Here is a 15,287-nt window from a genome sequence, read left to right as displayed (position 1 = left end):
TGAGTGTGTGCCTGGGAGCCTGAATTCTCCCGAGTCATTTCACAGAGGGGACTCGGGAGGCCCCCTGCTCCCTGTTACAATGGCATACATTGGCCCCAGTGATCTGCAGGGACCCTGGAAGTCAGAAGCGCAGGGCTGAGAGGATGGAGTCCACTTGTTGTTTTAAAGGCACATCTACCACATTTGGTAGAGAAGCACTCACATGACTGCTCTGCCCAGAAACTACGCCTAGCCAATTTAATCAGCGCCACCTCCCCTTTTTTTTCAGAGTACTTTACAAATGATAAAAAGAAAGTCATGCAGACATTATTAGTGTTGTGTTTTTAGAAGCGATCCTGGTATATGTGAACTTCACTGTCTATATACACTTGCATTAGTGTCGTCTGTGTGTTGAACCGTCTGGCGCATCCCAGATGAAACGTGGCATTCGGAGGACACTGGCGCTCGAGGTGTGGTCTGTGAGAGCCAGTCTCCGCCTGCAGTTGTGCTGTTCCAGAGGCACAGCCCTGCATTTGCTGAGCTGGTGCCTGAGCACTCGCCTGGGGTGGGCCGCTGCCCGGACCCAGTGGCTGTGGCTTGGAAAGCCTTGCCTCAGCTTCCAAGGGTCCGGATTCCTCCTGCCTCTGCAGTTGTGCCTTCCAGATCCAAAGCAACCAGCTTCTAAAAGGTTTACTTAGCTGCTTTGACACAACAGTGGCTCCAAGTCACCCCCGATTCCCAGCTCTGGCAGGTTCCCCGCCCCCACCCACTACAGTCGCACCAAGCCTACCTGTCACTCTGCACTAACAACCACCACCTCTGCCCCGACCGTCCTCTTTACCTGGATGCGGACTTCTGATGCCAAGCACCAGCAGAGTAATTCCTCTAATAAAATATAAAAATGCTGCTGAGACTTGCCACCCCGCTCTGCACTGTTGTCAGGGAGGATCCCAGAGCCCTGACTCAGCATGCTGAGAGTCCGCCTGAGGTTGACTACCTGGCCATTGTTCTGACTCCACACAGTCAGACCTAGCTGGAAAAAAATGCAAGTGTCTCCGCTGAATTTATCTTATTAGGGGATTTAGGTTATGTTAATGCTATAGCTTCATTAATTACCCCATATCAATAATAAAAAAAAAAAGCAGCTTTTAGCCTCCTAGCGCAAGAGAGGAGAAGAAATGGTGGTATCAAAGGGAACCTTCAAAGACAGCCAGAGCTGTCTCCAGGGTAATTTCTGATCCCCGCATTCTTCGCACTTCAAAGTTGGATGTGTGTGTGTGTTTGGGTCGAGGAGGCTGGGAGAAGCTTGAATCTGATTTCTCTAATAAGTGTTGGCATCAGCCCCGTTTGATATTAGATGCAGGGAACATTTTGATTTGTTATAGCCTTTGAAATTGTTCAGACGACCTTCAGAAAAATGGCCTCTTGTTACTTATGGGGGAAGGGTGAAAGCTGGGGAAGGGGAATCCGGTTTAATTCCTATGCCGAGGAGGCCCTGAAATGGTGCTCTCAGCAGTTTTTTTTTTAGTAACGAATGTATGTCCTGATTGAAAGTGAAAAGTTGAAGAAGAGCAGACCTGTGAAGCTCCTTCACTTTTCTGTTCTCTGGGGGAGAGTGGGCAGACTTAAGCGGATGACCCAGTAGAAGTTTGTGGCTTGACTTGGATGACCGTGGAGGAGTCCATCACCATTGCAGGTTTATAGCACCCCGCCCCTCCTGACCCATCACCTGTTGACCTTGCAGGATGAAGCTACTAGGAAATGAAAGCTATAGGAGTTGACGTCTCTGTGAGACGAGTTTTATTTGAAAATGTCAATGTAAAATCATTTATAGTTCATTGTAGTATATTTTTTGAAATGAAGAACTGATGACTTTCTGATGAGCTGCCGTCAATGTCACTTGCCACTAAAGGAATTTTAGTGCCGATGGTTGTCACATGACCTGGCTTGGAAGGTTTGTCATCTTGAACTTTGCAAGAATGCCCCCTGCCCTTTGAACTGTGACAGCTTGGGGGGGACCATGTGGGTCCCCTTCCATCTGGATTATAGCTGCAGGGCCCTCTTACTCCTGGGTTAAGAGCTGAAGCCTCTCTTTTTTTAACTGTTAATTTTGTATTGGCATATAGCCAATTAACAACATTGTGATAGTTTCAGGTGAACAGTAAAGGGACTCAGCCATGTATACACATGTATCCGTTCTCCCCCAAACTCCCCTCCCATCCAGGCTGCCATATGACATTGAGCAGAGTTCCCTGTGCTATGCAGTCGGTCCTTGGTGGTTATCCATTTTAAATAGAGCCGTGTGTACATGTCCATCCCAAACTCCCTGATTATCCCGTCCCCCCATCCTTTCCCCAGCAACCATAAGTTGATTCACTAAGAATCACTGACCCGATTTTGAATTCTCTACCGCATATTAACTTCAATGTCGGACAAGTCCCTTAACTTCTCTGAGCTTCAGTTCCCTCAGCTGTGAGCTGGAAATAATTTTGTCATCACTATGCAACTGCTGAGAGACTTTAGAAAGATAGCACAGGTCAGAGCAGGCTAAGCACGTAGTCATCAGCAAACGGTATCCGTCCCCCCTGGTGGGGCCAGAGATGCCGATGGCAGTGGCCACGTCATAGTCAGCGTTCGTCGGCCTGCTGACCTGGGGACGTTCGGCTTTTTCTCTTCGGTGAGTAAAATTAACTGTCACGGCTGTCACTTTCTTCCTGTGCCTCGAGAGGACCTTTGATGTCTGACGTGAAACCCGAGAGCAGGTGTGTCTGTGCGGAAGCAGTTGGTCGTTGAGTGGTGCGTTTCCATTTTACCTGAGAAGAGGCCACATTCCCACCTGTAAAGTACTCACTCTGGTCCCTGGAGTCTGACGGGCTGCTCCTAAGATGGCAGGTTCAGCCCCAATTACCGGAAAGTTGGCTTTTCCGTTTTAAGATCTTTCTAAGTCCTGCCCCGAATACTGAGGGGACGCTTTCATTTGTTTTTCTTGACACTATAGTTTAGAATCATTTCTCATTCAGGGGGCTGAAAGTTTTGTAGCTTCCAGAATCCTCGTTTTTGAGTATTGCAGGCAACAAAGAATCGGTAGCCATGCCCTCCTCTGCAACAAATAAGCTGAAGCTGATAAATATTCACCTGGCTCTGTCCCGGCTCCCTGAAATGAGTTTCTGAAATCTTCCCGGCCCTGAGGAGAGGCAGGGCACTGACTCCAGAACACTTGCCTGAGCGGCTTTCTTCGGCATAAATCTAGCAGAGAATCAAGGACAGACTGCCTGCTGTGCTTCCCAGCAAAGGGGGAGGCCGTTGCCATCGGATTCCTCCCAGCCCCGCGCACCTGGGAGATAGCTGCATTGCCTAGTGTCCTTCTATCCCAGATGGTCAGAACCAGTCCCTGGGGTCCTGAATAATAAGTTGAAACCGCCTTCCAAAAGAGCAGTGTGCTCACTTGGAATGAGCGAAGTATGTTTTGAGAAGTCACAGTTTGGCTGGAGGGTCCGCCTCTTAATTAGACCTGTGCATACTTCTCTCTGGATAATTTTTCTATTTAAAACGTTCTGCAGGTTCTGAAGGGCTGGGTTTTTTTTAATATGTATGTATATAATTTTCTCTTTTAAATGAAGACTAACTTCTCAGTCTCTGTGCATACTCTCCCTCTCTTCTCTTTCTGTGGCCCTGTGTCTGTGTCCGCCTGTGTGTGATGGGAACAGGCAGGCAGGATCAGCAGCAGAGAGCTTCAGCAGCAGCAGCTGTGGGCTGAAAATGGAAAGAGCTAGATTCATTCCAAGTTCAGGCACTGATGTGACTTTTCCCAAAATTTAGATTTAGAATCTTTGCCATCTCCCTGTCATCTTGGCACTAGGACTAAAAGATACAAAAAGTCGTTCTCATTCCTTCCACAGTGTCTGAATAGTCTTTAAATGTAACGTTTGTGAAGCTCTGGGCTAAACCGCGACACTAAGATCATGATGTGAACCTGACTTATCCTCCCAGATATCACCGGCTGCCCAGCAGTTTTCTTCAACAGAACTGCTAATGTAGGAAATTAATAACTTCATATGTGTATTTGGGGGTTTCCTTCAGTTATCTGGGGGTAACATGTCACTTTTCTCCCTTCAAATTGCTAACGTATCCAATTAAAAAATCCAATGTCTGAAGAGGTTTAAAATTCTTACTCCATCCAGTAGCTTAAAGTGAGGGGTAGTGACTAAAAACTGACACCCTCTTTCTGGAGAGCAGTTCAGCCAGAGTAGGAGAGCAGTCAGGCGGGGGGTCCTGTGGAGATGCAGGAAGGGGTGGGTCCGCAGTGGGTGTGGCGGGAAGCAGGCCGGTTGAAATCGGTGTTCAGTCACAGCTCTTCCTTCATCGTTCCTGGACTTGGATCTGCTAAACTCACCCTCTCCAGCAGGAACCTGCCGAGGGCTGGAGAGGGTGGGGGCTCCTCCGTACCACCCAGGTTCTTCTACTTACGAGCAGGAAGAGCCAGAAGAACTGCCCGCATGCCTGCTCCCAGCCCCACCTTTCCCTCCTGAGGACGGTGTTCAGAAAACCCTCAGAACAGAGACAGACTTCCGGCCTGTCCCACACCAGGCGCGGCACTTCCGGTCTTCCTAGAGCAGTCTTCCCAGCTGATGGCTCCTTATGCTCCTGGGCGCTCCAGAGTCAAAGCACAACACACAGGCTGAAGTAGCCACGTCTCAGCTTCCCGCCGTGACCGCTGGCCAACCTCAAAGGCAGGTTTCAAGAGGCACACTGACCAGGCGTTTCAATTTGCTCCACTCTTGAACTCGTATATTAAAGCTGACTTCTGAGCACCCGTAGGACCTCCTGATGGACCCTCTTTTAATCTGCAGTTTCCTCACTGTACTGAGGGTGGGGAGTAATTATATTTTTCCATACTCCCTTTTGTTCTAACCTCTTGAAACAGTGAGAAGGCATGATTTAATTTCTCATACAACCTGTCAAACCAGAATGGCTTTGGTTAGACTGAGCCACGGAGCGTCCCATGCAGGACCGATTGTGGCCCGAGGACTGGACCCTGAACTCTGCCCGCGTTCCATCTCAGACCGCTGTCTCCCCGACCAAGGGTTCCTGACACAGGGCTTCATCACAGCGGGCCTGTGGAGCCCTGTTAGAACAAATGGACACAGCAGTATATTCTCGGGCCCGCTCCAGACCTCCTGATTCAGACATTCCAGGGAAGGGACCAAGAAATCTGTAGATTAAAAAACAAAAAATCCCCTCAGGGCCTCTGATGCCAGCCAGGTTTGAGCACCGCCAAGCGAGCCCATCCATAAGAAGCTTCTCCAGATTACCGTGGGCAGTTGAATGGCGCCAAACGCAGTCTCACCATCTGGGAAGGAAGGTTGCTGATGGGACCAGCTCCCCGGGCTCGTCCTGGGGATGGTGGGGGAGGGCACGTGGAAGGCCCAGGGCGTGCCTGGCAGGGTCAGGTGTTCAACAGTGGGGGTCTGCTTTCCTCCACACATGCCTGTGACATGGCCCTATCCTGTGCCAGGACGGTGTAAACAAAAGAAGTAAAAGCATCAGTCAGTTTTAAGTGCGATGAAAATATTTAATTTTTGAAAGGATAAAGAGAAGCAAGACAACAGGTATGGGAATGATATTTTAAGACAGAGTAACTGGGCGATGCCTCTTGGACAAGTGACGTTTGAGCCAAAGGAAGCATACAAGGAGCTGTGCAAGGGTTTGTGGGGGAAGCAGTCCAGGCACCGCAGGTGCAGAGGTCCTGGGGCAGGACTGACCGTGGCGGTCGAGTGGTGCAGGAGCACCGAGGAGGAGTCAGTGTTAGAACAGTGCGCTCGGGGCCGTGGGCACGGCCGGTGCCTCGAGCTGACTTCCTTACGTCTCTCCAGTTCATCTCACATCACCACAGCTGATAAAGAAGAAAGCCCAGCACGTGGTTTTCTTACAATCCTAGGGTTTTTTCAGTATCATTTCTTGGAGTCCACAGTTCTAAAATTGATGCTAATATTTTATCTCTTTCACCCCCACAGCTTGATATATGGTCCAAATCCAACTATCAAGTGTTCCAAAAGGTGAGTTTTCTTTTTGCTTCTTCCTCAAGAGGCTTTTAGGGAAATGCGATGACTTTGAGGTGGAAATATTGGTCTTAAATCAGAGACCTTTTAAAAAGTGAAAAAGCCAGACACAGAACTCTGCTCAGTGTAGGATCCCATTTATGTGACATTCTGGAAAAGACAAGACATCAGTGACAGAAATCAGAGCAGTGATTGCCAGGGCTTGGGAGTGAGGGCAGGAGCTGGTCCCCGGAGGGGTGTCGAACAATGTGTTTGGGTGATAGAAATATTCTGTCATAATTATGGGATTGCACAACTGTATGTTTCAAAACTCACAGACTAAATGCCTACAAAGGGCAAATTTTACTATGTATAAATTACTTGTTTAAAGAAAAAGTCAGAGGCTCTTGAGTTCCCCCAAGATTAACCCACAGTTTTGTTTGTTTGTTTAGTATTTATTTCTTTTTGGCTGTGCTGCGTCTTTGTTGCCGCGTGTGGACTTCCTCTAGTAGCAGGGAGCGGGGCTACTCTAGCTGTGAGCACTGGCTTCTTACTGCGCTGGCCTCTCTTGCTGTGAGCACTGGTCTCCAGGGCCTGCAGTCTTAGTGGCTGTGGTCCTTAACTGCCCCCCAACATGTGGGATCTTCCCGGACCAGGGCTTGAACCCTTGTTTCCTGCCTTGGCAGGTGGATTCTTAACCACTGGACCACTGGGGAAGTCCCACTGCACAGTTTTTAAATTCAGTTTCCCACAGCCTGTAATCTATACATGTGCCTTAAGGATTGGCTGAAGGAGGCAGGCTGCCCCGCCCCACCCCGTCACCCTGCCCCCACCCCACCCTGTACTACAGTGACATCTTTTCAAGTGTCCGGCTTCCTGAAGGAGGAGTACTATCTGGGAGATGTCAGGAAAAAAAGGGAATGTGACCAGAGGAAATCCATTTCCCAGCTCCCAGTGGTGGAAGTGTCCCTTCCCTGGACCAGCTCAGGACCTGGGGCTTCTGAGGGCCCCTCCCACAGCACTCAGGCCAGCTCCACGGCAGGGCAGCGGCCTCCTCCTCCTGTGCTCCCGTCCTGTCCGCTTCCATCCAGCAGGGCAAATGATAGAGGAGGCTGTCAGCTCGCTTGTTGCCTCCTCGGTCAACAGCAGTTGTTTATTTGCCCCTTGCCATGTGCAGGTTCTGGGCTCAGTGCTACAGGGGAAACTAGACGAACAGGGAGAGAGGGTCAGGAGGGGACTCCAGGCTGTTACCTGGGGGTCGTGGTCGAGGACAGGAAGGTCTCCTTCACGTCAGGGTGGTCGCAGGAGTCCTTTGTGCAGCACGAGTTAAACCGAGACAGGAGGCAGGTGAAGAATTAGCCATATGGAAAGCCACGGGAAGAGGGTCCCAGGCTATGAAACTACAGCCCCGAACCCCGTGTGGACGGGGGACTTGGCGTAGCCCGGCACACCACGGGGGCCCGTGCAGTGCAGCAGACAGACGGAGGGCAGGTGGGAGAGTGTGGGATTTGGGGCCCGGCCGGCAGGTGCCCCTCAGCCCTGGTGCAGAACTTGAGTTTTATTCTCAATTCAGTGAAGAGCCACTGGAGGGATTGATGTTGAGGAAGGACACGCTCTTTAGGGCTGGGCCCGAGTTACCCCACTTGAGTAATAGCTGTGTCTGGGGTGTGCCGGTAGCTCAGCATAGGATAGTGGTGGTGGTTTTTCAGTTGAGGCAAAATTCATACAACATAAAACTAACCATTTCTAATCATTTTAAAGTCAGCAGTTCCTTAGCTTTCAGTACTTTCACAGCATTGTACAACCATCACCTCTGTCACATTCTAGAACATTGTTCTCATCCAGAGGGAAACCTTGTTCCTGTTAAGGCTTGGGCCCTGGGCTTCATGGGTTTCCCTGGTGGCTCAGACGGTAAAGCTTCTGCCTGCAGTGCAGGAGACCCAGGTTCAATCCCTGGGTCAGGAAGATCTCCTGGAGAGGGAAATGGCAACCCCCTCCAGTACTCTTGCCTGGAAAATTCCATGGACTGAGGAGCCTGGTAGGCTATAGTCCATGGGGTCGCAAAGAGTCAGACACAACTGAGCGTCTTCACTTTCTTTCTGGGCTTTGTATCAAAGCAGCATGATGGACCAGCCTCTGATGGTGACTAACATACCTCAGTTCGCAGCGCTCCCTGGACCCCTCTCCAGTGAAAGGGGGAAGCCAGAGACAGATGTCCAGGGCTGGGGAGGGTCTGAGGCTCACCCCCACTTGTCTAGGGAGCGTGTGCAAGCAGGAAAATGTCCTGGTCTTATCACGGCTGTGGGCACTGTGCTGCCTCAGGTTGGATCCAGAGCCAGGAAGGACTTACCAATGGAGAAACTGATGAAATCCAAATAAAGTCTGGGCTTGACTCACTAACAAGTAGGCGACATCGGTTTCTTCGCTGTGATGAAGCTGCCTGATGATGACAGATGCTGATGGCGGGGAAGCGGGGCAAGGGGCCTGTGGGACTGTGTGTGCTGTCTCCGCAGCGTCTCCACAGACCTGAAATTAGTCTGAAATTTAAAATTCATCTTAAAAAGGAAAATCATAGTGTTGACTCTTCCAACACGTCTTTACCCAACTGAGGTACCCAGACACAGAAAGGAAAAAACAGCCTCCCTCCCTGGGTCCAGCCCCTAAAGGAAAGACGGCCATAGTCACGTGGGGCTAGCGTGGGCGACTCCGTGTTAATCCAGGCACTCTTATCTAGGTGACCAGACCAGCTGCACTTGTTCAGCTCACATAGAGCCTCGGCCTTCACTGCTAACTCTGTCCGTGCCAATGGCTTTTGTCGTTTCTCCCCCAGCAGCGTTTAAAAAGCATTCTGAGGAGAAAGAATGCTGCTCAGTATCTGTATCTTGTTTCCCCTTCACAGTGAGGAACACTAAAATGTTTTGGGTTTGTTTGTTTGTTTAACCTGGTTTATCTTTGTGTCCTCTGGTCTTGCAGTTGGTTACTTTCTGGCTCCAGGGAAGGCAGGTGATGACTTCAGCCCCTCCACCGCCGCCCCCCACTCCCCAGCATCACAGAACCACAATCTGGGATTTTAACAATGGTCCAATTTCAATTCAAATACCCTTCATGAGGGAGGGCCTTGCCCAGGCTTGCCTTGGCAAATAAATCTTTTAGCGTTCTGTGTGGTATTAAGTATTTCTGAATGCAAGCGGAAGGTTTATTAGGAAGTTGTGAAATGTGTGAAACACAGATTTGGTGAAGCGCAGGTTTAGAGACAGTGCTATATTTGTATTCGACTGCCCCTAAAAATAACCTGCCAAGCGCTCTTTATGTGTCTTCAAAATTACAAACACGGTGTGGCGGGGTTTAAAATTTGATCTTAACTAGTCGGGGAGACTCCAGAGCACCCACCACTTACTTCCCTCCTTGTAGTTTATGTAACCTGTTCAAAGCAGCAGAAGTGGAAGAATTTGCAGCGATGGGAGTCCTGTCTCGGCCGGTGAACGGCGTGCTGTCTGTGTTTGTGCAGAGCCCTTTCTCGGGCTCCGGTGTCATCCCTCCCCTCACCTGTATTTTAACTAAATGGACTTGACCTCTGAGACTGACCCGCACTAGATTAGAGAGTGACAATTTGGAGGCAGGAGAGTGTGCTTTCTGATGAGAACGAAAGGCGGGTGATGTTAAGGTCCTTTTTCTCTTTTCAGGGGCAGGTAATAGTTACTGGATTACAGAATCCACTCCCTTCCCTCCCGAAACATGGTCTGTGTGCTGTCAAATGAAGAAATGTATTGGAAAATGACGTAGCACAAAATTGAGTTTAATCTTTTATCAATAAAATTTTCCGGCTCATCATAGTCACGTGGCAGGGCGTCGGGATCTCGTTCTCTTGGGAAACACTGGTAAAGAGGATGAGGAATGTGGAATCATGGCAGGGCAGGGGAGTAACCGCACTGGGCTTACTTCATTGTGTTCGTCTCAGGCCGTGTTGGAGGTCAGAGGGCAGCCCTCTCTTCCACAGCCAGACCGCCCACTGAAAGCAAGGCTGGGGCCGTATGTTCCCTGCAGATTCTGAAGGCCGGGTCCAACTGACGGGATGTTGTTTAACATTTCAAACCCAACATGCCAAGGAAGAGATGAGGTGGCAGCATTTCCCAACTCTGCTTTTTAGTATCAGCTTTTTCCTAGAATTCTATTTTCTTCCTGTCCACCCACTTAAAGTCTAGGTGTCCTGATTGATGTTGCTTGTAGCGTTTCCCAGAAAGACACTGCTGGGGATTGCAGTGGTGAGCATTCTCTTCTGCCCGGCATCTGCCTGCTGACACCCACCCAGCAGCCCGACCAGGGCAGACTCACTGAGCGGCCCTGATCCAGGAAGATCGACCTGGAACAGAAGTCAAAGTGACTGAGAAGGTGCGAGGCCAGGGGGAGCCTTGGTCACCAGCGAGAAGGCATTTCTCGGGCAGAGATGTGTCCTAACCGCACAGGTAAATGGCGGGGCTGCGCCCCGGCGCTGAGCTGGGGACACTGGCCGCCAGCGTGACTGTCTTGGCATCGCTTGGGGAGCTCTCTCTCTGCATTGCCCTGGGGTTGAGCCCCGACGCTCCCTTCCCTAGGCGCTCATCATGTGGTCGCAGTTGCTGTGGATCGTCTGCTTTCTTGCCCACAAGCAGCAGCGGTGGCCACTGCAGAAGGAGGCCCGACAGGAAGGCGGGAAGCCCTCCCAGGTCTTTCCCCGCAGAGTGACAGAGCTGGAGGTGGGAGTGGGCATTGACTCACAGAGCCATGCCAAGCTCACACTCGCCTTTTTATTTCTGGAAACTCATACCTGTCAAATTCTCCTCGGTCTGATCCTGGCTCCCCAGGTTAAAGACGAGCACGCAAGGTACCACGGCAAATCCGGCCCCCGGAAGCTAGTGTGACCTGCCTTTTGTCTGCTACAGGGCCTGTCGGCGAGCCCTTTGCCTCGTCCTCATTAGCCCCCTTCCCCGGTGGTGGGGCGCGGTGGAGGCCGGGGACAGCTGGCCGTGGGTCCGCGGCTGCCAACAGGCCCCCGTCATTTACCATGGTGCCCCAGAGGTGCTGTGCGCTCAGTCCTGGGGTGAAGGAGCTTTTTATAGCCAGCAAGTCTCCAGCAGAGCAGATTCAGAGAATGGAACTTGGAAATAGGGGGGACCGTCTGAAAGGGCAGAATCACAAAGAGCCGGGAAAGGTTTCAAGCGTGTTTGGATTTTTCTGACATTTAAACTCTGCAGGGGCACTCACTGTTTTGATCTTTAACCTCCTCTCTTCAAAACAGTGGGCATTTTCATCCAGTAACGGGAAGAGCCGGAGCAACTCTGCAGCTACTTACTGAGTTAAATCCTGGCAAGGAGTACAGAGAGAGAGGGAGGGCTCGCAGTCCCAGGTAGGCCAGCGAGGGCAGAGGTGGCGTCGGAGGGTCCGGCACCTGCGTCCCAGCTCTTTCGCTCAGGGGCAGAGCACAAAAGTCACAGCCCCGGGTGTCCAGGACCGCCCCGCTCCATATTCTAGGGGCAGCAGAGGAAAGAGGGACCTTCTCAGTCCCGTGCTGAGCTTGGCCGTGGACGGGCAGGCTGGCCGCCACTGCTCCTCCATGCCTGGGTCCACTCACTCATTCTTTTGTTGACTCCCTCATTCAGGCTTCGATCCCAACACTGGCCTCTGTGGGGGAGGCTTCATCAAGGGGAAGCTTTATCAAGTGGCTACTGAGCTTGTCAACAGATGAGATTATGTCCCAGAAAAGTCAGTTCTCTGAAACTTCTGAGACACTGAGCCCCTCGCATAAATCGAAGGCCTATCCAGATTGTTGTTCGTTGGCTGAATCACGTCCAGCTGTTTTGCCACCCCATGGACTGTAACCCTCCAGGCTCCTCCATCCGTGGGATTTCCCAGGCAAGAATACTGGAGTGAGTTGCCATTTCCTCCTCCAGCCTTCCCAAATGGTCTGTGACAAACCTAACTTGTCACCAGTTCCAAGCCCAGGAAGGAGGGCTGTCCCAACATGGGGTGTTCCCAGAGGACAGGACTCGCCTCTTGCTTAGGGCTGTGCACGTCTGTACCTGCTGCAACATCGAACGTCCCCAGGGGGACTCAGTAAACACTCATTCAGTTCTTTTCAGTCTCATGCCTTAGAATATCTAAATACCTTCCCACCAGCTCATTTCCACTTTCTTTCAGAAGCCTCTCTTCAGACAGCACAGAGAAGGCCCTGGAAGGGCTGTGGACCTCCTGCCAGGTCTCTGTGCTTGCTCTTGTCGGGTGTCCCGCTCAGGTGAGGCCCTCAGCAGAGGCCCTGCACCTAGAGGGGACACCCCCCGATCCAGAGAGGGGTCTCACATTATCGGAAGGGCCTCTGTTTTGTCCCCTCTACTCTTAAACGCTGTCTAACCTTTTCCGAAAGGAGAGCACACGCAGTGGAGCCGGCACAGTGGCATCGGCATCCTGTTTCCATGCCTTCTGTCCTGCCTGCCGCATGTGTCTTCGTAGCCCCAATCGGAAAAGCCAAGGGAGCACCCTTGACTAGCGAAGGGCTGAGGGGCAGCTTCATGAAGGAAAATAGATCACTGCTGGTGGTCTCCATGAGCAATGGAAGGGGAACGCTGCAGAAGCCAAGCCTTGGGCTGTCGACAAGCTTCGGGACAGGAGAGGTGACAGACAATTCCAGGGTCATCCCAGAGGGCAGCCCTTTCCTGAGCAGAGAGGCGGACTGCATTGACCTCGCTGGGTCAGCAGAAAGAAGGGAGGAAGGGATGTCATTAAGTGTCAGCCCAGGGCCCTGGGAGCTGAGAACCGGCGGGGACGGGAGGAGGGGCATTCTGCTCACCCTGAGCCTTGATCACCACATTGTCTCCTAAATATTCACAAGCTTCTAAGCAGGATAGGGTTGATCGCTTATTTTCCCACCTTACTACCTCTGCAGTTCTCCCTGCACCTCTGTGGAGAGTGGTCGTGACTAAGAGCCTCCCGTGGACCCAGGCTTGCAGTTACTGTGAAGCAGGAAAGCCTGCCCGCTGGCTGGAAGTGGTTTGCGGTCTCCACCATTAGAGTCGCAGAGGACTTACTCTCATCTCATAGCTTCCTTCTTCCTGAGGGCTTGCCCGAGACGCGTGTGCCCTGGGTCAGAGCCTAGCAGCTGCTTCTGGGAAGCCCGGCCTCCTGCCCTTGCCCAGGCCCCTTCCCACACCCCCAGCGCCTTCCCGGCAGCGTGCCTGTCTGCCCCCCACCACACCGCCGTGAGGCTCAGCCTCACCGGTCACGTTTCCCACCGTGACCAGTCCAGAGAGAGGCAGTCTGACCAGGCTGGCCACTACTCCCCGTGTGGCCTCCCTTGCCTCAGCCCCCTCATCGGTGAAACAAGGGCATAAGGGTACCTGCCTCACAAAATCGGCACCCCAGATTACAGACCCCTCCCCAACCCCAGCAGTACCCTCTGGGCAGCCCTGACACGCTGATGTGGAATCCCGGTCCCGGGACCTGAAACAGTGCCCTGGGGTCCTGAGAGGGCTGGTGGCCCCTCTGGCCATCCACTGAGATGGGAGTGTTGCCCACCCAGCAGGGTTCCCGAAAGGCTCCCAGCACTGCGGCAGCAGAGCCGCCTCTCAGGCTCTGCAGCGTCTGCTCTTTCTCCTGCGGTTGCCTCAGTTTCGAGGGGCAAGTAGGTGGTATTGTCTGTATTTCTTGGGAGCCCAGATGTCTTTGGATGTGTCTCTCTAACCGCCAGGCTGTTCCCGCAGAAAATAACATCACACCAAGTGGGCACAGAGCAACTCAGGTGTCCTCGGGCTTAGGCTCTGCTGGCAGCCAGCAGCAGAACCTGGCATTTTACCATCTGGAAAGCTCTGAGCTCTTTTCGTTCATAAATGAAGCCTTAATTCCTTAATCCTGGCAAATGTGAAGGACCTGTTGTGAGCGCCTCCTCTTGGCCCCGCACAAGGCCTTTGTGGTGGTTGCTTTAGCTGCTGTCTTGTCTGACTCTGTGCAGCCATGTGGGCTGTACGGGCTCCTCTGTCCATGGAATTTCGCAGGGGAGAATGCTGGGGTGGGGCGCCATTGCCTTCTGCAGGGGGTCTTGCCAACCCAGGGATCAAACCCACATTTTCCTGCATTGCAGACAGAGTCTTGACCCCTGAGCCGGTCAGGACTCTGGAGAGTTCCCTCAAGGCCGCCATAGGGTTTCTCTGTTCACCCAGGTGTTCCTCCCCAAGGTACCCCATGACCTCAGCTTTTTCCACTCCTGAACACCCCCCTTTTACTCTGCTCCCCAACCCCATCGGCCAAAAATAGCATCTTGCCTACTCTGTCTCTCCTTCTCTTGGGGTCCTACCAGGCGTGTGGATCCAGTGCAGAGCATCGCCTGGGGTGAGGCAGGGACTTCTGGTCACAGTTGGGCAAGCACAGAACCAGAATGTCCACAGGGTGCTGCTGGGGGTGCAGGAGCCCAAGGTGGGAGGGGAGTCCCCTGGCCTAAGTCTCCAAGGGAGAGGAGAAGTTAGCCAGGGCCCGGGCATTCCAGGCTCAAGCCTGGAGAGCAGAGTCAGGGAAGCTGGTCTGGGAGGAGGGGTTACTAAGGCAGCGGTGTTCACTGGGGTGTGATGTGGGGCTGAGGGGAGACAAGACCGGGACTCTGGTCATCGAGGACCACATACGTGTGCTCCCGTGTTGGGAAGCTCCTGCAGGAGGCTGCCAAGCATCCTGGGGGAGACACGTCTGCCTCCGGAGGGTCTGCAGCCAGTCTGTGCTCAAGAGTCCCGGGCATTGAGGGGCTTTGCTTTGGGGCATCGGTGGCATCTTGGCTGGGACTTCCAAGAGGGTCAGATTGGAAACCCCTCACAACCAGACAAAAACTTCTTTATGGAGGCCCCAGTCTACGTGCCTCAGGCCACGTTCTATACTTTACAAACAAGACCTCATCCTTCTCAGACAGAACTTGATCTCAAAGCCACGAGTAGGGTTTTTGCACAGGATGGAGCAGTGTCTGCCTTTGCTCCCCAGTTCCCGCCCAGCCAGCCCCGTCCCTGTCGGCCCCGAGCAGCATTGCCAGCAGACAGTTAGTTATAAGCCCTCATGCAGATGGCTCCTTCATCAGTGCTGAAGGGAGTATTGATCTTGTCTAAGTAAATCTCTAGTCCCCTTGGACCTCGATGCCTCTTCCTCAGGCCTCTGGGCGTGTGAACCCGTGGCACACAAATCCGGGGTACGGATTAGAGACTCGAGCTGAGTGATGAAAATGAAACCCCGTGCTTCCAGCCTCCCAGACTTCATCCCAGCGTTGGA

At 52.4% G+C, this 15,287-nt stretch overlaps 1 protein-coding gene across 1 annotated transcript in view; it reads left to right on the top strand.

Moving 5' to 3' along the window:
* MED27 (mediator complex subunit 27) overlaps nucleotides 1-15,287 on the top strand; it is a 216,726-nt gene that overhangs the window by 190,741 nt on the left and 10,698 nt on the right. Inside the window, exon 6 of the mRNA XM_005687280.1 lies at nucleotides 5,994-6,035. Within this exon, the coding sequence (XP_005687337.1) occupies nucleotides 5,994-6,035 (42 nt within the window). The remainder of the gene's footprint in view (nucleotides 1-5,993; nucleotides 6,036-15,287) is intronic.

The sequence above is a fragment of the Capra hircus genome, chromosome 11, assembly GCF_001704415.2.
Source record: "Capra hircus breed San Clemente chromosome 11, ASM170441v1, whole genome shotgun sequence".
NCBI lineage: Eukaryota > Metazoa > Chordata > Mammalia > Artiodactyla > Bovidae > Capra > Capra hircus.
This window is presented reverse-complemented; position numbering and strand designations above follow the sequence as displayed.